The sequence below is a fragment of the Tauraco erythrolophus genome, chromosome 5 (assembly GCF_009769465.1).
Source record: "Tauraco erythrolophus isolate bTauEry1 chromosome 5, bTauEry1.pri, whole genome shotgun sequence".
Lineage (NCBI taxonomy): Eukaryota > Metazoa > Chordata > Aves > Musophagiformes > Musophagidae > Tauraco > Tauraco erythrolophus.
The window spans coordinates 23039996-23060642 of NC_141469.1; the positions used below are offsets into that span (position 1 = coordinate 23039996).

General features: G+C 38.7%; 1 protein-coding gene across 1 annotated transcript in view; it reads left to right on the forward strand.

The window, feature by feature from the left end:
* The window catches only part of DNAAF9 (dynein axonemal assembly factor 9), a 75583-nt gene that overhangs the window by 28385 nt on the left and 26551 nt on the right, over nucleotides 1–20647 (forward strand). The window contains 17 exon segments of the mRNA XM_086612024.1: nucleotides 368–425; nucleotides 1521–1656; nucleotides 3279–3297; nucleotides 3300–3359; nucleotides 4386–4422; nucleotides 7016–7103; nucleotides 7514–7594; nucleotides 7874–7917; nucleotides 8384–8429; nucleotides 8776–8887; nucleotides 9789–9859; nucleotides 10624–10674; nucleotides 11508–11595; nucleotides 15115–15218; nucleotides 18470–18481; nucleotides 19539–19604; nucleotides 19606–19674. Of these exon segments, the coding sequence (XP_086468150.1) occupies nucleotides 368–425; nucleotides 1521–1656; nucleotides 3279–3297; nucleotides 3300–3359; nucleotides 4386–4422; nucleotides 7016–7103; nucleotides 7514–7594; nucleotides 7874–7917; nucleotides 8384–8429; nucleotides 8776–8887; nucleotides 9789–9859; nucleotides 10624–10674; nucleotides 11508–11595; nucleotides 15115–15218; nucleotides 18470–18481; nucleotides 19539–19604; nucleotides 19606–19674 (1142 nt within the window).

Genomic DNA, 20647 nt, shown 5'->3' on the forward strand with positions numbered 1-20647 from the left:
GCACAACAGATCCCTATTTGTACGTAGATTGAATTTCATTTTGGTGGAAGCTCTGGTGTTCGCGCTTCCTAACAAGCTGAGATTGCACGTGTCAAATCTCAAGCGTAATTGATGGTAATCTACAGCATGGGCGAAAATAGCACAGGACTTTTTGGTGGTGGCTGTTGCTTTTTAAGCATATACGAGACTTAATGGCGTTTGGGTTTGTTGGAGGTTGGAAGTAGTTGTCAAGGGTTCAGGAGTTTTCTCTGAGAAGGATAATTCAAGTTTACTCTTAATGATAGTAAGGCTATATCACACTTTCTGTACATTTACTTGTTAATCAGGTGGGTTTTTTTTTGTTTTTTTTTTTTTTTTAATTCTTCACAGCCTTTCAGAAGTTATTTCAGCCACGGAATGATCTCAAGCCATATAACAGATAACAGGTATTACTCATTCCCTGTGAAATTTTGGTGTCACTAGTACCTCAATATGTTATTTCCATATCTCTGATGCCATAATGCTTATAATTGCTTTGGGGACCATCTTGGTATGCCACATCTCCTCTTTACATATTTAAACAAAAAAAAAGTGCAAAGGCACTTCTGGGAAGGATAAGCTGAATTTTCATGGGATTTAATGCTGTAGTTATTACATATACAATGCCAATATGTGCATTCTAATATGATCAATTTCTTCGTGGTCAGATATCTAAACAAATCCATTAACTTATTGCACAGGACAGCTATGTTTGAAAATTTTGGTCCTACTACTCAAACCCATACTCAAAACCAATTAAAATATGAAGGCTGAAGCAGTCAGTGTACTTTTGTGAGTCACAACATGCACAAGGCCAATGCTGAAAGCAGGACAGTTAAAAACCCAAATCCTAGCCAACATAAGCTGGGGCAATACAAGTCAGCTTTATTTCAGCACAGAATTTTAACTGAGCAAGGAAGGTTGTTTGTCATATGTTGAGAAACCAACCCTTCTGCTGTTTGAGCTAAATAAAGGTTGCTTAGCTACTTGAGTGTCTCTGGAGATTCCTCTTTATTTGGAATTAAATAGTGGTGTTCAATGTCCTTGATTGTTTTCAGCATCCTATATTGTTTGCATTTAAATAACAAAAAGAAAAACCTTGACCTCTCCAGTTGAGTCTTGGGCCCAAAGCCAGAACTAAAACCAAAATAGTTTTGTTTAAGTCCAATATAATCATTTCAGGCTTTGGTAAATTTTAAACTAGTCAACTTTTCAAGGTAATTAACTTCAAAATAGAAAAAAAACCCCTTTCTAATAGCGTTTGGGATATGGCCTTGAGATATGTTCTTGTATATGAAAGAAATTATAGTCTTGTTAATTCACACCGTTTTTTCCTTAGAAGTCGGGAAGCTTTCTGCAGCTGTAGTAATTTTTTTTTTTTGTCCTACGCTTTTAGTGAGAAATTCAATAGCTGGTCCATCAGACTTGAAAGCTTTGATTTCATTTGTTGTTTGCAAGTTTTCTTCAAGTATTTTGGTGGTGATACCTTTTTTTCTCCTTAGCCCTAGCCGGCAGCCCTTCGTCCTGTTTGGTAGCCACTCAACTAAGGAAAACTTGAATTCTGGTAACTTTAATTTTCCATCAGAAGGACATCTTGTTCGAAACACCGGCCTTGGTGGAAGCACTGCTAAGCATATGGTAAGGCTTTTAAGTAGTAGTCTGATATTTTTAAGCAATTTTTCTTAATTGTTTTTTTTTTTTTTTCTCTTGAAATGCTTACCTTCAATGGGTTAAATACCCAACTCTTAGCATATAAAAACATGTTACCTTAACAATCAGTCAGTTTAAGGAACAAATTTCCTTTTTCTCTCTCATTTCTGAGTCAAACTATACTGGGTGCTTAATCAGGGAGTGCTGAATGAGTTAAAATATTTTTCCCCTTTATAAAGACAACTTTTTTAACGTGTGTGGTGCTGTAAATGCGTGGGGTGGGGGAGAGGGAAATGTTCTTCGTGAGGACATTTGTTCCAGATACAAAGTGAATATCTTCCTGATGGTAGCATATGATGTACTTAAATCTGACACACAGATTTTATTTTAATCAGAATTGTTTAGCTGTTTCTTAAAAAGAAATGGAAAGACCCTTTTTTTTGATAATGACTTTGTGAGTAGTCAAAGGATACTCGTCTATCCAGATTTCAGCGTATGCTTCAGCAACTGAACAGTTCATGAAACTGAAAATCTTTCTGGTGTTCAAAGAATGTTAAGATGAAGTTGTAAGATTAACTTGTTTCCGTTTTCAAGTAAAAGCTTAGTTTTTAAACATATGATGAGGTCGATGGCTTGTTGCACCGCCGCGCAGGGGACGTAACTGGGGAGGCGACCCCAGGGAGTTCAGATCCTCTGGCTGGCTGGGCTGGGTGCACCAAGAAGGTAACTCGCAGCGGAGGAGGAGAGGTAGCGTGCAGATTGCGTTGCGTAGTTGTCCCTGCTGGCCCGTTTCCCTGGGCTCTGGGAGTGTTGTCGGCTGTGCGAGTCCAAAGTCTGTGCTGTTGAGGAGATGGATGTGGTTGAGTACAGGTCATCGTGGAGTGAAAGTATGATTGAGGGAATGAGTTTTGATCTTGTCGTTACAACATTTCATGCATAGCTGCCTTAGGGATGGATGGATGTTGGTATTCTGGACACATTGCGTGTGTCAAAAGCCTGAGAGAAGATTGTTTTAACATCCCAGTGAAATCTCATCCTCAGTTTACTGCTCTGTATAACCCTATTTCTGTAAAAACACTTCCAATTTTGTTTTTTGTCCTGTTAACGTTCCCATTAAGACCATTTGATATCTTTCAAAATGCAAGCACAATTTTTTTCTGGTGTGGTTCTGGCTCCATCTGTTGTCCTCAGATTCTGACATTGTTCTTAAAAAGGTGGTTTATTTACAGGTACAGGTGATACTGTTTTAATAGGGTGTCATGAAAATAGTAAATAAGACCAAGTGCAAGGATAGTTACGGGAACCTGACACACTTTCCTCTTCATGAAAAGAGCAGTTGACATAGGAAATTGAAAACACATGCTTAACGCTTACGGAAGTCAGAGCTCATCTCCTTTCCAAAGTCTTTCAACCATTCAGGTCAAGTCAAAAGTGAAATATACCTTTGAAAACGTAAGTTGCTTTTTTAAAATCCAGTTAAGTCTGTGTTGTGCGCTTCCTGTAGTACGTCAGTGGTTAGAAGACTTAAGGGGAACTTAGCTTATTGTTAATTATCGCACCAATTTTTTTTCACTAAGGTCTTTTTGTATCTCATTAATACTGACAACTAGGTAGTGCAGTGTGTATCTCCAAAGGACCTCTGGCTTGTTCAAGGACCTATTTTTTTGGAACCACTCACGTTCCTTTCCTGGGTAAGTATATTAAGAGTACCAAGCAGCAATTAAAAGCAGTTCTTTTCAATTATTTAAAATAATTGAAAGTGATTAAAAGATGGTTTTGATACCTTTATGAGCGTCAGGCTGTGGAGCGGTAGATACTGTGTAATTCCGTAGGCAGTTCATGAAATCAAAGCAGAACGCTGTGCTGTTGCATATGCTACGTTCACGTGGGATAAACTGTCAGGTATTTGCAAAGAATGATTCAAAGGTCAGGAAATGTATTTGTGTGGCATCAGAATAATGCGGTGTGGCGGTAGAGAGCACCTGAGTGTGCAGGCCTTTTACAAGTACTAGATCAACTTTTAAGGTCCGTGTTTCATACAGGTTGATAGAAAAACAGTCCCCAAAAATATGGTAATTCAAAGCGGTCGCTGTCAAAGAAGTTAAGATTTTAACGAAAAAACTGAGGATTTTTAAAAGGATGGAGAAAATTCTTTGACCTTTATCCTCTGGTTGGGTCCAATATTGTGTATTATAATAGCTGTTTTCCCTAATAGAAACAAGCTGTGAAATTTTTAAAAACAGTTTTCTAACCCATTTAAAATGGCTGCATGAGTCCATGGATAAAGCCAGTCTCCTTAAGGTTGCTATATATCTTGAAACCATATCCAGCTTGGAAAGTATCTGAAGAGAAGACAGTCGAAGGCTTGCAAAATGGAAAGAATTATAGCGTATATTTGCTCTAGTTGTGCTTTATTTCTGGGCATCCCGGAACGGCTGCCTAGGGAGACAGGATACAGCATGGGAAGGATCTTTGTTCAGATCTAACACAGCGGTTTTAGGGGATGGAGGTCTTAGTCTTGGCTGTACTACAGTACAGACTGTACTCATACAAGTTAACCTGTGCTTTGCTCTTTTCTGAATGTGCAAACAAACTGCAGTTATATAAAATACTGGATAAATGTCATGTAGGATATGCAGGAGAAGTGTTATGCCCAAGAAATTCTGTGTGCCTCTTTCTGAAGGTGCTTGAAACAAACACTTTTGGTTTTAATACAGGAGACGACAACGAGAAGCACAAGCCAGCTGAACAAGTGTAAGCTGCCAACTTTTTATTATTCCTTAACTCTTCACTCTTTCTACCTTGTGACAGTAGGTCAAAACTGCTTTTAGTCAGCAGTGGCTGTTGGCATTTGCAGAGTTACATTTCTATTTAGAATAACGTAGATGTGAGAGGGTTTCAAAGACAAATTGTTCATTGAGGGTTTCAATGAGCAAATTAGGAATTGTTAGTGTGACATCCCTGCTGCTGTACAGCAAAATGTGAAAGGAAATATTAAAAAAATTTGCATAAATTTTGATAAAACTTTTATCTTAACACTTATTTGGATCACTTTAAAATATTCTTTGTATACACTGAGCAGGAAAGTATCTGTAACTGAATGGGAGCATGTTCCTCTGATACAAGTAAAACTAATTTTTAGACTAGTTTTGTTAAGATAAACAACATGTAACATTTACTTAGTGAAAATGCCAACAGGGAACACGCAAACTTGCAAAGAAATTTCACTATGTTAGAGGATATCTAAAAGTTAACTTCTGAATTTTTTGAAGCTACAAACCTTCCACACGTTTTGACCTTCACAGAATAAGGCTTTGTTATCCATGTTGATGTCCACTTCTCTGCATGTTGTAGATACCTGTCAAGATTTAACAGCATTGTAGATAATCTGCTTTGGTACTGCTCTCACTCTTAATAAATCAGACCTTTTCTTAGAGATTTCGTCCTCCTTGCTTAGTTAGGAGAATTTTAGGAGCCTGTTCTTCTGCAGCCGAGCGGTTTGCAAACCTGATGACACCTTAGCAAAATATGAAAGATGTGTTGGAGGGAGCTGGTAGTGGTGACCTTTCATGCAAAGTACTGTTGACTTTTGGTAACTGTGATATGGTTCTCAAAGACGTAAAAGTGAAGTTACTAAACTGAGCAGCAGATTTTTCAGTTTTTATAGTAAAGTTAACTTCAACAGGTAATTTTGCTTACATGTATGTTCTGCTCAGATAGATAGAATACTTCTTGTCCTACTTCTAAAAGACTTTGTGCCAAATACAGTTCTAACTGAGAAGTTCTAAGCAAAGCAGAGGTCAGTTGATAGAGGCAGTATTTTTTTATGTAATATCTTTTTCTTGGAAGCATCCCTGAATTGGATCAAATAATCTAGTTTCAACAACAGCAGCAAAATTAGCTTTTCTGGCAAACCTGACCTCATGATTTTGGAATTAGATTGCAGTTGGGTCCTGTAACTGATTCTCATGTTTGTCAATGTTTTCCAATGAAATAAAAAGTGGGAAAATATTTCATAAGCACCATTTATATACAGGACAGTCCCGTATTTAGGAAACAGAACTGCCACCTTGAGTGCAGATTGGCTGACGTGCATAAACTGACTGTGTCACTTTAAGTATTCCTGGGGTAAACTGTATTTTTTTTTTAAGAAAATACCATTTTCCGTTTTACATTGTTAGTGTTAAAATTTTAAAATGGGAAGAAGAGTAAGGTAACCATAGCATATTAGTGTAAAGCACTGTCCACTGTGAGGTGTTTTCTTGCAAATATGTATGTCAGTTTGAGGGAAAACAGGAATGGTTACAGGGTTAGGAAGAACTATACGTGTTTCCTGTAATGAGCACGTACTGACTGATGTTTTAAATGCATGTGTTAGTATGTGAAATTACAGAGAAGACACCTCAAAAAGAAAGAAGCTTCAATTTTAAAATCTCTTACTGCTACCAGGGATGAAGTTCAAAGACAAGCATTGGTGCATTTTGAGGTTCCTCCACGTTGGGCCACGTTTGGGAGCTTCAGATGCTTTTTTCCATCCTTCAGGAATGCTTTGCATATGGCTTAAATGCTGTACCCTTCTCTTTCCTCCCACCTCTTCTCTCCCTCAACATCTAGCAGTTGCAGAGGAGTAATGAGGGGAGTTAAAGTTTGGGGAAGTAGGACTGTTTTGTTGATCTACTTACCTTTTTGCTCGATTTAGCTGGAAGACAGAGGCTGATGTTTCTTAGTTGGGCACAGGTGGGTTTTTTTCAACAGTTCTGGAGCTATGAGTATGTCAGTAGCTGTAAGTCGCTTTTGGCTTCACCTAACCTTGGTTTACTTCCGTACAATTTTTCAGTTCCCTTTTAAGAAGGGAATCGGACTAAGCTGTGCTGTACAGGTGTTCAAAAGGTTATGGTGACTGGTTTGTTTTGGTATCATTTTTACTTGACATGCTCCAGAACGGGTCAGTCTCTGAAGTTGATTCACTCTGTTTTCCAGTTTTGCTTTTGTGGAACGTGGGGCTACCGTTCTATTCCTGCTGGAACATTTAGGATGTGATCCTCAACACAACTGCAGTGAAAGTCAGCAATAAACTTTTCTTTTTTTCCTTGACTGATAAGAGCAGGGATATGTTTATGCCAAGAGGCTTTTTCCTAAGATACTCTGTAATTTGAGCAATTTACTTGCTCTAATTTATTTTTTTTTAAACTGAAAGGTTAAACATAAAGCTATTTCTGTGCTTATTTGAACAAGGATCCCTTCCATATAAGGGAGTTGTGTTATGAGAGGAAAAACTGCTCCTTTAAACAGAGAAGGAAGAAAACTCTATCTGTCTAGTAAATGTTGTGTTTGTATTTCTCTTCAGTACGCTGTTGTCGCAAATATATACTGCTGTTGTAGAGGCTGTGCTTGCTGGCATTGAGTGCTATGCTAAAACTTCCACTGAATCCAAGGTAAATGAAGCACCGATTCTGTACACTGTAATTGTTGATTTGGATTGCTTGCAATATAAGATTACATGCAAACCAAAATAAAAAAAAATAAACGTTTCAGTCAACTGCATAACATTAACCAAGTTAATACTGTGGCCTCCAACCAGTCTCTCTGAATTCTGTTGAAAGACGACAAATTTCAGAGTATAGCTGATCTAATCGATATATAATTGTTTTTCCATCTTTTCATCAATTTTCCTAACCTTATAGTAAGGAAAATCAGAGATGTGAAAGAGCAAATTTTAGCCTGGTGCATCAGTGTGTTACTGTTTAGTGTATGGTCTCTTGTTTATCTTATGGGTGCGCCTGTAGTTGCTGAGATGTGGAAGTATGGGAAAAATATTTTATTCTCAATTCCCCCTTTTTTTTAGGCAAAGGAAGTAGCAGAGCAGATGCTCATGTCTGTGTTAGATACCCTTCATTTAACACAACTTAAAACTGCATTACGGTATGTATTTCAAATAGTTATTGATTGTGTGTTGTGTCAATGTATTAGCTTCTTTTGGGAAAAAATACGTCAGATGTTAATTTTAAACTGAACTTGCGTGACTGCAAATTCCAAGACTTCATAATGCATTCAGACTTTTAAAATAATTGTAATTATTCCCTATTTCTTATCCTGCTTTTTTAATCACTTCAGCAGTTATTTTGCGTTAAATCTATTATTGCCTATTTTTGACATGTAGAAGTATAAACCACATTTTTCACCAGTACAATTTTCTGTTCTACAGCTCCAAATCGCTTTTCAAATTCAGGCTGTGAATAATCATGGAAGGTTTGTATCACTGTCTTACACTTCTTGTTATGAGTGTTTTTAATACCGTAATAAGTTGTTTTGTTTTTTTTTTCCTTGTCTTGGAACTTCTGAGAAAACATTGCATTGATTATTTCATAGAAGATGTACTAAATGCTTTTGTGTCTGAGACAGTCTAATGATTTCGTATCTGTAACTGTGGAGTCTTAAAAACATTAAAAACATTCTAAAACAACTGGGCAGACCGATTTTATTAACTGTTAATGAGTAGAAGCAGCATGAGCCCATTAAGAGTTTCCTTTTAAAACCGTGCTTTTAACTGAGTTGATATTGCAAGTTTGTGCTTTTTAAATCCTCTCACTGTCTAATTGACTGAAATGGCCTTCACAATCAGAGTTTATTTCAAAAGTAAATGGCTTTTTTGGCTGCTATGAAGTCACTCAAAATGACCTAACCATTAAATATTTAATTATCATTATTGTTCTAGAGTTACTCCGTTAGATAATGAGGATAGCCTGAGTTTGATTAAAACGGTGAGTAAGCTGTTCAGTATTCTGACTAAACATTTTATTAGAAAATAGAGCTTGAGTGGCTTTTTATGGAGCATGCTGAGATTTTTATGTATGTGAATGCAAATGGAAGAGGAGAGATGAGAGAGATTTCAGATGCTGAAAATGAGATAAGGTTGAGTTTTAACATGAAGTCAGACATTAGAATTTGGAATAAAACATGAACGTAAGAGTTATGATCTCAGACTTTCCACCACAGTATAGAAGTGGTGTTTTAGGAGGTTTAAAACATACAGATTTTGCTGCTTCAACTGAAATGTTTCAAGTTCTGCATTCTCTTCCTTTCTGTCCAACTGTTTGATTGCTGTAGGCATCTATGATGGTGTTTGACATTCCAGACTTGCTCACAGGAAGAGGATGCTTGGGATCTGTTGTCTTTTCAGAGTCCTTTCTAACATCACAGATACAAGTAAAAGAAAAAGGTAACTATTTTAAATTCCAACACCAATGTTGTCATTCTGTTAGCTTTGGTGTGGTGGAAGAACAAAAAGGCTTCCAATCGATGTTACTACTATTGCTGTTATGCCTTGAAGCTTTCAGATTAATTAAAAGACTTAAATGTTTTAGCTTGCTAGTAATTAATATCTTAAGTGTCAAGTCTCTCTAATCTCACTGAAAGGGCTTTGGGTTTTATGGCTGCCTTGTGATACAGCAGGACCGAGGTGTAAAAAGTTCAAGTGTGATAGTACCCTTCCTACATTTTCTTCGGACTTACTGAATGTTTTCCACTGTATGAGGAAATTTGAACAGCTCTCTACCATCACTTTTGTAGCACTTGTTTTATATATGTTTTAATTTCAGTTGCACTTTGTTTGGAAGGGATGAAACAAAACTTAAAAAAAGAAACAAAACGATTTTTAGAAAGCTTGGTTTTGGAATAAATTACAGGATCATGAGTGATTTCCGAAACTTTAGACAAGTGCATATTTTCCAGATTGTTTACATGTGACAAAGAAAGATAGCTATTGAGGCCATCTGAACAATGTTTATGAACCCTTGTATCCAGACAGGCTGTGGGTTTTTAACCGTGGGAGTTGGAACACGTTTGGTGGGGAGGAGAGCAAAGGAAGAAGCCATATATATACTAAGACCAGAATAAAAGCAGTTTCTTTGGTATTGTACAGCAGCTCTGCATGTGTTACAGCACAAGAAGACTGGAAGCTAGTCTGCTGTGAAAGCTTTGCTTGAACACTAAGTCCTTGAAACAAGGAGGAAATGTTCATATTTCCTAAAGAAATTTCAAGTCATAAAAGTAGCTTATTGACCAACCTGAAGTATATGGATGGTATTATACTACTTTGCTTTCCGTTTGCTTCCCTGCAGATGGCAGCATTAATTCAGAAACCAGCCACGTAATACTGACTGCAGCTATCCCAAGATACGCTTCTTGGCTGGTTAGTACGCAAAAAGTTATTTGAGATTTTTCCGTGCATAAAGATTCACAAATGAAAACTTGTTATAAAAGTGTGGATGTATGAGGAAAAAGTATGGAACTTGGGCACTGAGGCAGAATATTAATATATTAATGCTATTGTGATTTTTGAATTTGGACATGAAGTGAAAAACTAGTAAGTGGAAACAGGCTGATGGTTCTGTTCATAACACAAGTTTTAAATTATTTCATTTTCACCACTTCAGTTTTTTAGCTGTGTGAAGGTCTGGATGTTTGTCAAGTAGGAAGTGTGACTTTTGAAAATTCTGTTTATTGTTGGGTGCTTCAGACCACTTAAATGTCTGCCCCAACAGAAAGAAAGTTCTGCTTCCAGACCTCTAATGTACTGCACCGTGTTAAAGGTATGATTCCAGTGAATGTTACTAAGTTGGGCAACATTATGCCCTTCGGCAATCCATACTTCTTAAACACTTTAACAGTAATAAAAAATAAGACTGAATGGGAGACACCACTTGGACTAGACAATATAATTTTAATCTATAAAAAAATTTAATGGGGAATATCCCCTTGAATGTATTTCAAAGAACTATTTCAGTCCATGGTAACACAATATTGAGGAGCACAAAGCTGTCTTTGAAGCACTCTGGTCTATATCTGTGGTACCTAAGGTTCTTGTTTATCTTGATTCGTCTTTGATACTTTTTATTTAGTGTTAGACTTGCTTTATCTGCTAACAATACAAATGGAAACTGTTTCTGGCTACAGGTTGAAGATAGTGATGTGAAACTGTCTGAAAAGGCACAGCATATATTGAAGGTAGAATTAAATATTTTTGTTAAACTATGTAAGTTACACTTTCAAGAAGCAATGTTCAAAAATTCTTAGCTGCTAGTAAAGCTGGCTTTTATGATGTTTGTTATTCCTCTTCTACGAAAGATTTGCCTTTTCTACCCTGCCTCTTTCAATCTTTGACCTAAAAAAAAAAAAAAAATACATTGTGTGTAGAAGTTTGAGGTTTTCTTTATTTCAAAGAATGACAAAACCCATGAGCAAAAAGAGTTCTAATAAAGCTATGATTTCATGGAAGTCTCACTAAGTATTACCCATGGAACTCATGTTTTTCAAAAAACCTCGAAAACTCGATGCCACTCTACATGCAACTTTCTTAACTTAATTAGCATGCTAAATGTCTAAAGGAAAACACTTTAAGCACTATGCAAAAGAAAAGAATTTAGGATCTGGGAACATCTTAAACCACATGAGTTTCATATTTGTGGTTTAATTTGTGGTTACCAGAAATCTTCATTACAAATAGATCTATTTTCCTGTAATATACTTTTAGTTCAGTAGATTGACGATCTGAAATCAAAAAGCTATGCCTTGTGGTTGTGACGGTAACTCGTAACTTAATAGCTGTTGGTAAAACCAAAAGCTGGGGGAAGTGCTTTTAAAAATTATACTCTTGACACTGGTGACTCTCTCACTAGTTCTTCTGTATCAATGCAGTTTAAAACTTTTAAAAGTTCTGACAGATGCTGTTTAAAAAAAATAATCTTTTTTCTTGACACAAAAACATGAGAAAATGTTTTTGCCTGGATCACAGTCCTTGATGCAGTCTGTGATATTATTGTTTGTTTTTCCCTCTTTAGGAAGACAAATCTTTTCTGGGCACTTTCCTCACTGGAGGTGATGGAGCGTACATTTATTCTAGCAATCCACAGGCCATGCCTGCAGAAGGTGAGATGTTTTTGCAGTTACTTACAGAGTTGGTCCGCTTTTTTTTTTTTTCTTCAAAACATGAGAGAGATGCATGGTTTCTGGGATTTGCACAGCTGATGAGCATACCTGTGCCATCATCTTAAGCTTTCTTTTCATTTGCCTTTGGAACTTCCTCTTCTTAAACTTCATGTTTTACTTTTTTGTCTCCAACCTCTACTTGAAACTTCTAGTCATAGAAGGAGGGTTCCTGCCAAAGCTTTCGAGGCTTTCAGGCACACAGGACTCACCTTACATGATTGGGAATGAGTCTTTGCAGACCTGAGAGATGTCTTTCTCCCATAGATAAAGTTCGAAAGCATACACAAACTGGTTTCTTCTATCCTTAATGGATAGTGTGCCACGTTTTCTGCTTTTTTCTGTACCTGTACGAACATAAGGTTGGCAAGATTGGGCATTAACATTAGTGACAGCATGCCACGGGCTCTCAGCTCAAGAAGTGATGGTGAGTGTTTACCTTTTGGGCAATTTGGGATTGGAACAATTTGCTTCTAAATGTATTTACAGCCTTGTGCTCTTTGTTCCTACTGAAGCCTCCTCCTGGAGCTGACATGCTGTTCCAGTTTTTTTCCGTTGTTGTTTTCATGCAGGAACGTTAGTGTTTATTAGCACAGATGCTCACTGTATTCAGAAAGATGCTTGATCTTGGTTCTTTTCAGATTCAGTCAAGTTGCTGCTTTCTGCCACGACATTACTATTAACAGTCTTAGATCATTCCTCTTCTTCTGATGCCTTTTCCTTCAAGAACTTAAGTAGCGTGAATATCCCAATAATACAACTAAAAGCACTTTGAGAGGGCTGTTGGAAGGGGTTTCCCTCACTCCACAGCCTTGTGTTAATGTGTCTTGAACACAAATATTTCTTAGGGCATAATGTTTTATGTTCCACTGTACAGAGAGGGTGCTGGTGTCACAGTACGATGTACAGCTCCTGTCTGACATCTACGTGCTTAGTGTCAGCTGGCGATCCTAAGGTGAAAGTCTTTAGCTTTATTGGTTTTGTAGTTGTGCAGTGTAGCATTGAGGATAAGTAACGATGTCCAAGGCCATTAAGCAGCAGCTTTCACATAGCGGAATTTGCTTTTTCTCTAACTGAATTAAAGAAAGAAAGTTAACACAAAATAACATATTTAGCTATTTTGCAATACAGCACTGTGGGCACATGCTCACTCAGTAAATAACTAGAGAATAGTGAAATTTTTTTTTTTTTTTGGCTTTGTGAAAACTGACTGTGTGTGCCCCAATGGAGCAATTCACAAAACTCCCCAAAAAAGGGAGAAAGTAAAGTCAAATGTTTTGATAACTCTTGGAATAGAGAGTTTTAAGTAGGTGGCATAAGGACTATTATGTAACACTTCAACAAGCGAGATATTTTCTTAGGTGTCAAGTGAAAACGAACCTGATCTCATTCCCTTTCATGTGTGCGGCAAGACAGTCTGCTGTGCTCTAATTTGGACTCTGCTGAGGTTGCAGCTATGTAGTCTGGCAAGATTAGGTGCAAAAGGTGCTATCAGACAGGCACTCGTCTTCTCTCTGCCCCTTGCGCCTCCCTGTAAAGAGGCAGACATTCATGACTAAAATGCATCAAAAAAGTTCAGGCTGTTAAACCTTTTCCTTTGTATGCTAACGTGCTCTGGATTTTTGTAGGATGAATTTAACTGAGTCAATCAGTCTTGCCAATTAAGCTATCTTTTGTGATTAATGGCTTGTGGAAAATATACAAATAGTATATCAAGTTGTTCTTGATGTAATTCGCTGTCTCCCATGTTAAAGTAAGCAGTTTTAGTTTGGATTAATTAATACTCTTTTTGGCTTGCTTTTCTGTTACAAAATAATTGATTTACTTTCTTTCCCCATTTACGTATTTTTTGTGTAGTGTGACATGCCATGAGATTTGACAGAAACATACTTCAGGTGTTGTATTTTGCGTTTTTCTTTCTCGACCGCTCGGTAGAAGGCACAGACCTGTGCTGTGGCTTGGCTTTTGTGGGCACTGGGAGCATCAGCAGTGAGCACCTTGTATGTGTAAACTCTTAAACCTCCACATCTATGTGACTGCGTGTGGCTTCGTCTCTGTTTTACTCGCACTGAGTTTGGACCTTGAATTTGTGGTTGTTGTGTTTCCCAATTTAATAGTTGCTGTCTCTCCAGTGGGATTTTTGTGTTACCTAGAAGCTTCAGTCTAAAACTCTGATGTTCATAGTTAGCAGATCCTGTATGTTTTTAGGTAACTGGTGAAACTGCATATCTAGGTATGGTGATTTGGTTCGTATCAAGCTCTTTTTTGTTAAAACGAAGCCTTAATCCTGAACAAGTTTGAAGATCTTGTTCTAAGTTGAAAGTTCAAGAGGAAAACTTCTTAGTTTCTTGATTTCTTCTGAGCGTTGTTTGGTAGATTGAGCTAGATGTGCAGTCATGTTTAGCTGTATGTTTTAGTTACTTTGCTGCTTGGCTCTGCTTTTTTTGAAGTGTAACTCTGAGTAATGCCCTTTTTTTTTTTTTGTCTTTCAAGAAAATATTTAACCTTTCCGTTTTGCTGACTCACATGTTTCCCTGTATGGGATGTGATCCTGCTTTTAATACATGGTCCAGCACGGGTAGCAGACACTCGGCCGGCAGGCCCTGCTTAGTCATTTGTTCAGGGCTTTCTTATGACTGTTGGAAATTAGCTTTTTGCTGATGTCGGTTTCTAGTGCCTTGGTAGAATTGTGGTTTTATCCGTGATGTCATCTAGCCTTGCTGTTTATCGTTTTCCACCTGCTTTCCCTGGTCATGCAGGTTCGTTAAGACCTAAAGTGTCTGTAAGATAGTATGAAAAACCGAGATAGAACGAATGCCATGTCTCTCTTGACTGTCGCTAGATTGTTAGCTTCCAGGGAAGTTGCCAGCCCAGTAGAGTTGCAAAAGAAAATGCAAGTCTGCAGGTGAAGGGCATTTCTGTTTTAAACTTTGTCTTCATCAGGAAGTAAAAGGAAAACTATTTTTTGGTGGTGTGTTTGGTTTTATGTTTGCTTTTTTTTACTGCCTGCGTGGTATGTATTAGTACCTGACATTTTGCTGAAAGTTGGACTAACTTGTTACAATGTTTAAATTTTCAGTTGGTCTCGGTGTAAGTTTTCCTTAAGTTGTTTGTTTTGTCAGTTTTACATTTCAGGAAGTTTCCAGTTGGACATGATGGAAATATTTTTTTAGCTTAAAAAACCCCACCCACAGCATATTACAATAAGTGGGCTCCAGGGGGTAAGATTAAGTCAAATGCAATCACAGTCATGATTCCTGCGCTTGATAGCGAGATCCAGTAATGGTTGTGCTCTGAATGCTGCCTAGATACTATCTTGAATCTTTACTCATATGTAATACGTGTTAAATATAAAAAAAAATCTGCGAGAACATAGATTTCTTCCTCAGAAAGAAGTCATTTGTCACATGATGATGAAATATTGATATATACCTAATACAATTCTTTTCTTTTGAATTCTAGGCAAGTTATACTTCTTTTCAGATGGTATTCTCTTTTCTGATCCCCACCATGGCAGCATTTCCGTTTCAAAGAACCATATGAATTCCATTTCTCTCTATGATGGGGTGAGTATTTTGTTTGTTCCTACTGTCATAAACTTTTTATCAATTTTTAACAATGCTTCTGTTGGGGTACTAGTACAAAGTTTCAATTTCAGTTGTAGTTTTACAAGTGTGTTCGTAAAAGTTAGAACTGTTGCAAATCTCTACAATTTTGGTATCGATTAGCTTAACCAGTTACTGATGAGCTAAACTGTAAGGAGGAGGGAATTTTGTGTTAGACTCAGTTATCAATGTAGTCTTAGTAGTCTGGAAAATTGCTTTTTATTAAAAGAAAAATTGCAGAACATAGCATTCACAAAACAGAGTCATAGAATGGTTTGGGTTGGAAGGGACCTTTAGAGGTCATCTGGTCTAATCCCCAACAACATCTAGCATTCTTAAGTGATGGACAGAGAAGATTTTAAGGCATCCTGAAGTCATTTGGTATGTTGGAGGGTGAAATGCTGCCTTCTATTCAGAATATATTTAACCTTCAGTCAAATGTTCATGGCAGTGTACTACTTATCTCTGGAGAGGTCACGAGCAGTGTCTGTCTACTGTCGTAGAGTGTTGCGTAAATGACAGGGTGAAGGGAGTGACTGATCTGTGTTTCCCAAGCTGAGAACTGAGAAGTTAAGGCATGTTGCATGTAATTACGCGTATTTTGAGTAATTACAGTAAAAGCCACAGGGTTAGGCATAGACTTTTGCCATTCCTCTGATCAGTTTATATCACCTCACTTGGCCAACTTGCCGTGCTAATAGTTCAATCTTCTGGCTTACTAGGGTTTGAGTTAGGTTAATGATGGCAACTCAGCCTTTTTTTTTTTTTTTTTTTCCTCTTCAAGATGGGCATGCTGGATAACTATCACTTTTTCAGAATGGAAAAGAGATTATTTTTGTTGGTTATTGTTTCCTAAGCATTGGGGGGAAAAAAAAACCCACACCAAAACTGTTTCCTTTAATTTCGATTTTCTTCAGGTACAGTATTACACATTGTTTAGTGACCGCCAGAAAGCATTGTGTTGCTGTGATTTCACCATATAATGGAGGAAACCAGCAAAATACAAAAAAAGAGTGTGATTCAATTGAGATGAAAACACAACAGTGAAGAGAATCTTACCTTAGCTGCCTTTTCTTCTGTATCATATTGATTGCCCCTTGGTAGTTTAAGAAGCTATTTTAACACTGACCTTCCTTCTATTGTTTGATTCAAGACACTCACTTTCATAAAACCAGCTATTTATGGGACCTGGCTATCATTCTTGAACTGGTGCCAGATTTTTTGTGTAAAGCTAAACCTTGACAGAAAGCATTTATTGTTCAACTGACTTGGCATAATACAAGGGTGGAGAGCTTAAAATGTTACGAAGTGACAGGAGAAGAAGGGTAATTGTTAGTGTGCTTTTTCTGAAAGTTGTTGCAACAGCAATATTGATGGAGAAAAAAAGGATAATTTAATACTAGGATTGAAATAAAAGATACAAAGACTTTAAGTGATACAAAGTACAGTTTCTTAACGACTCTATCACCATGCCTGCTAGATGCTTCTCTTTGAGGCACGGAGGACAGGGTAGATTCCTCATAAAACTGTGCCATGAAGATCTAAAGCAGAAACCATCCCAATATTAGCAGAGTCAGACAGAAATCATAGAATCATAGAATGGTTTGGGTTGGAAGGGACCTCAAAGACTGTCTAGTTCCACCCCCCCTGCCACGGGCAGGGACACCTTCCACTACACCAGGTTGCCCAAAGCCTTATCCAAGCTGGCCTTGAACACTTCCAGGGATGGGGCAGCCACAACTTCTCTGAGCAACCTGTTCCAGTGCCTCACCACCCCTGAGAGGGAAAAATTTCTTCCTTATCTCTAATCTAAATCCCCCTCTTTCAGTTTAAAGCCATTGTCCCTTGTCCTGCCACTACATGCCCTTGTAAAAAGTCCCTCTCCAGCTTTCCTGTAGGCCCCCTTTAATTACTGGAAGGCTGCAATAAGATCACTCCGGAGCCTTCTCTTCTCCAGGCTGAACAGCCCCAACTCTCTCAGCCTGTCTCCATAGCACAGGTGCTTCAGCCCTCGGATCATCTTTGTGGCCCTCTTCTGGACCCACTCCAGCAGCTCCATGTCCTTCTTGTGTTGGGGACTCCAGAGCTGAACACAGTATTCCAGGTAGGGTCTCAGGATTGCAGAGCAGAGGGGCAGAATCACCTCCCTCGACCACTGCCCACGCTGCTTTGGATGCAGCCCAGGACATGGTTGGCTTTCTGGGCTGCCAGCGCACATTGCTGGCTCATGGTGAGCTTCTCATCCACCAGTACTCCCAAGTCCTTTTCCTCAGGGCTACTCTCAATCCATTCTCCGCCCAGCCTGTCCTTGTGCTTGGGATTGCCCTGACCCACGTGCAGGACCTTGCACTTGGCCTTTGTTGAACTTCATGAGGTTCTCACAGGCCCACCTCTCCAGCCTGTCAAGGTCCCTCTGGATGGCATCCCTTCCCTCCAGCGTGTCCACAACACCACACAGCTTGGTGTCATCTGCAAACTTGCTGAGGGTGCACTCGATCCACTGTCCATGTCACCAACAAAGATGTTAAATAGCACAGAAATCTCCCATCTCGTAAGGCAGCACTGTTCTAGCTTAGTAGCAGCCACCATGGGACTAAACGAAAACACAACAGACTCCACTGCCACCCGGTCTCCAAACTCCCAGGTTTGTTTCTTCTTCTCGTGTAGCTGTCAGTGTCTCAATAAACTGTATCAAGGCACCTTTACCATGTAGAGCCGAAGACACTATGTGCTTGGTTTCAAGGTCTTAAATAAGACAAAGTATTTCAGCTTGTAAGTACCTGAATTCAGCATTCACTTTGGCCATTAATCAAGGGAACAAATATTTTTAAGTAATACTTAGGTTTCACAACAACATTAACGTCTTGTAAAACTTTGAAATGGATTCTTTAACCTTAATGTCCATGGGGATTATACTGCTTCTTTTCAGCTTTTTCCAGTTTGTGGAACCCTAAACATTTTCCAGGAGGAGGAGCATGTTTCTGTTGGACACTTCACATGCAGATTGCAGCATGTATGAGTTGACCTTTTAGTCACTCCTTGAGAAGTCTGCAAGCTGTCCTGCAGAATCTAGCATCTGTGGACCACCTTCCAAAAGCTGTTTTCTCTTAAGAGAAATCGTTCTCTTTTAGGAGAGCATTTTTGTATGTTCTTCAGTAACCTCAATGACTTTGAGAGGATTACTTTTGTAATTAATCCCTCAGTTTGCAAAGGATAGAGATTCTGTTTGCAAATGTGTCTGAGCTGATACCAGTTCTATGTAAATGCTCCCCAATTGAGCTTTTTTTTTTTCCTCAAAAATTATTAAGTAGAGTTCTTTGCCAACTTCTCCTGTTGAAAGGGAGGTGGGTGCTACTTGATTTCTGATTTGAACCTGAAGTAATAGAATCCCTATCCTCCAGGGATATTTCAGTTGCTGAATTGTACTATATTCCTATACTTTGGTGTGAAGAGAGTTGCAAGTCAAGCTTGAGTGTAAAACACTTCAGCATCCTGCACATAAATAGCTATCTTGATATAGAAAACCAAGGCCCAGTGTTGTTTTATGGCAACAAATTGAAAACCTGAGTTGAGTGCTTCTGAGAGAGACTGATCTTGAGGGCTTCAGCTTTCTGTTGGTGAAGATGCAATTCAGGGGAAGGAGCAGTAGGTTTAGTAAAACTTGTGCTTGTTAACGAATCAGAGAAACAGGACATTTCCTACCTGCAAGTGACCTACACTTCAAATTGCAGGCCTGATGGTTGTAGCTCACTGCAGCATGGTTCTTTTCAGGTCAGAAACTCAAGAGCATGGTATAAAAAAAGCTTGCAGTAGCACCCCCATGCCATCCTTCTAATCTTTTTTAGCTGACTAATTCATTCTCCGGGTATCTGTGTCAGAGGAGATGTGTGAGTATAGATGAAGGTGGCTTTGTTGTGAAGCCTTAGCAGAGGAAAGGGCTAAAGGTCTAGTTTTTGGTGGAGGGAAATGAGTAGATATTAAAAATGCAAGCTTTCTTTTCAAGACAAGACAAAGCTCAGGTGCTTAGAACAATCTCAGATGCTTTCTTTAAAGTTTGTGATATCTCCAACAGCTGCAAAGTAGAACTGAGGAGGGTTGTGAGTGGCTGCAGTTGATCCTTCTGCTTCATAACCTGCGCTACGCAGATCTTTATGCGTGCCCAGCTATGACTGTAGTAGTTGTTTCTGATCTCTGCTATTAATGTATCAAGCCCTTTTTTTCCCCTTTCAATACTGTTAATTAAAATTTGTCTTGTTTCTTCCTTTTCTAGGATTCAACCAGTATGTTGCTGCTCTCATTATAGACGTCAAAAGTTCCTTACTTGCTCATCTACCAATTGAATTTCATCCCCGAGACACACTTTTTGATGATTGCACTTTTCCCCCAAACAAAGATTTACAAAGCTTTTTATTCACAGGTAAAGCGAAAAAGATTGGTTTGGGTGGGGGGAAAACCACACAATTATTCTTGGTGTTTCAGATGAGAGGCAAGGGTGAATTTTTTTGTTGTCTGTCTTAACTAATTAAATTTGGAAGGAAGAAGAGATTATTTTCTCATGTTGATTGAGCTACTAAAGGTCATCACCTGATAAGTAAATACAAGAAAGGTTAAAGTTCAAGGTCTTTCTTGCATCAGTCTTCACAAGTGAACCCTTTTCCTATATCTTGGTGAACAAGCACAGTTTAGAAAGGAGAAGGGACAAGTTAATACTGAGGGAGTGTCAAATAGGAACACATGAAAACCTCCTCTGAAGCTGGATGGGATTCACAGAGGATATTGAGAGAGGTGGCTGATGTGATTAGATACAAGGAAGACATTTTTCACTCTGAGGGTGGTGAGGCACTGGAACAGGTTGCCCAGAGAAGTGTGGCTGCCCCATCCCTGGAAGTGTTCAAGGCCAGGTTGGATGGGGCTTTGAGCAACCTGGTGTAGTGGAGGGTTTCCCTGCCCATGGTAGGGGGGTTGGAACTAGATGATTTTGAGATCCCTTCCAACTCAAACCATTCTATGATTTTGAGGCTGCTTACCTTTTATATAAAATCAGGGTGCTGCACAAGAAAGACTGTTAGAGATAACTTTTCCAATAGTGGCAGATGACAAAGGGCAGTAACCATGGATTGCAGCTTAGAAAAGATTCAGACTGAAAGTTAGTAGGAGGTTGGTGCAGTCACTGGAACAAGTCATCCAGACAGTCAGTCTCCACTTTTGAAGATTTTCGAACACTTGGCTGGATGAAGCGATGGCTGAGCTGATCTGTACTGCCAGCAGTAGTCCTGCTTTGAACAGGAGGTGGGTCTGGAGACCAGAGGCTCTCTTCCAACCAGAAACTCTTCTCTCTATGACCTACGGCATCTACCTGCAGGCTTGAGATTGTCACAGGCTGCCCCCTG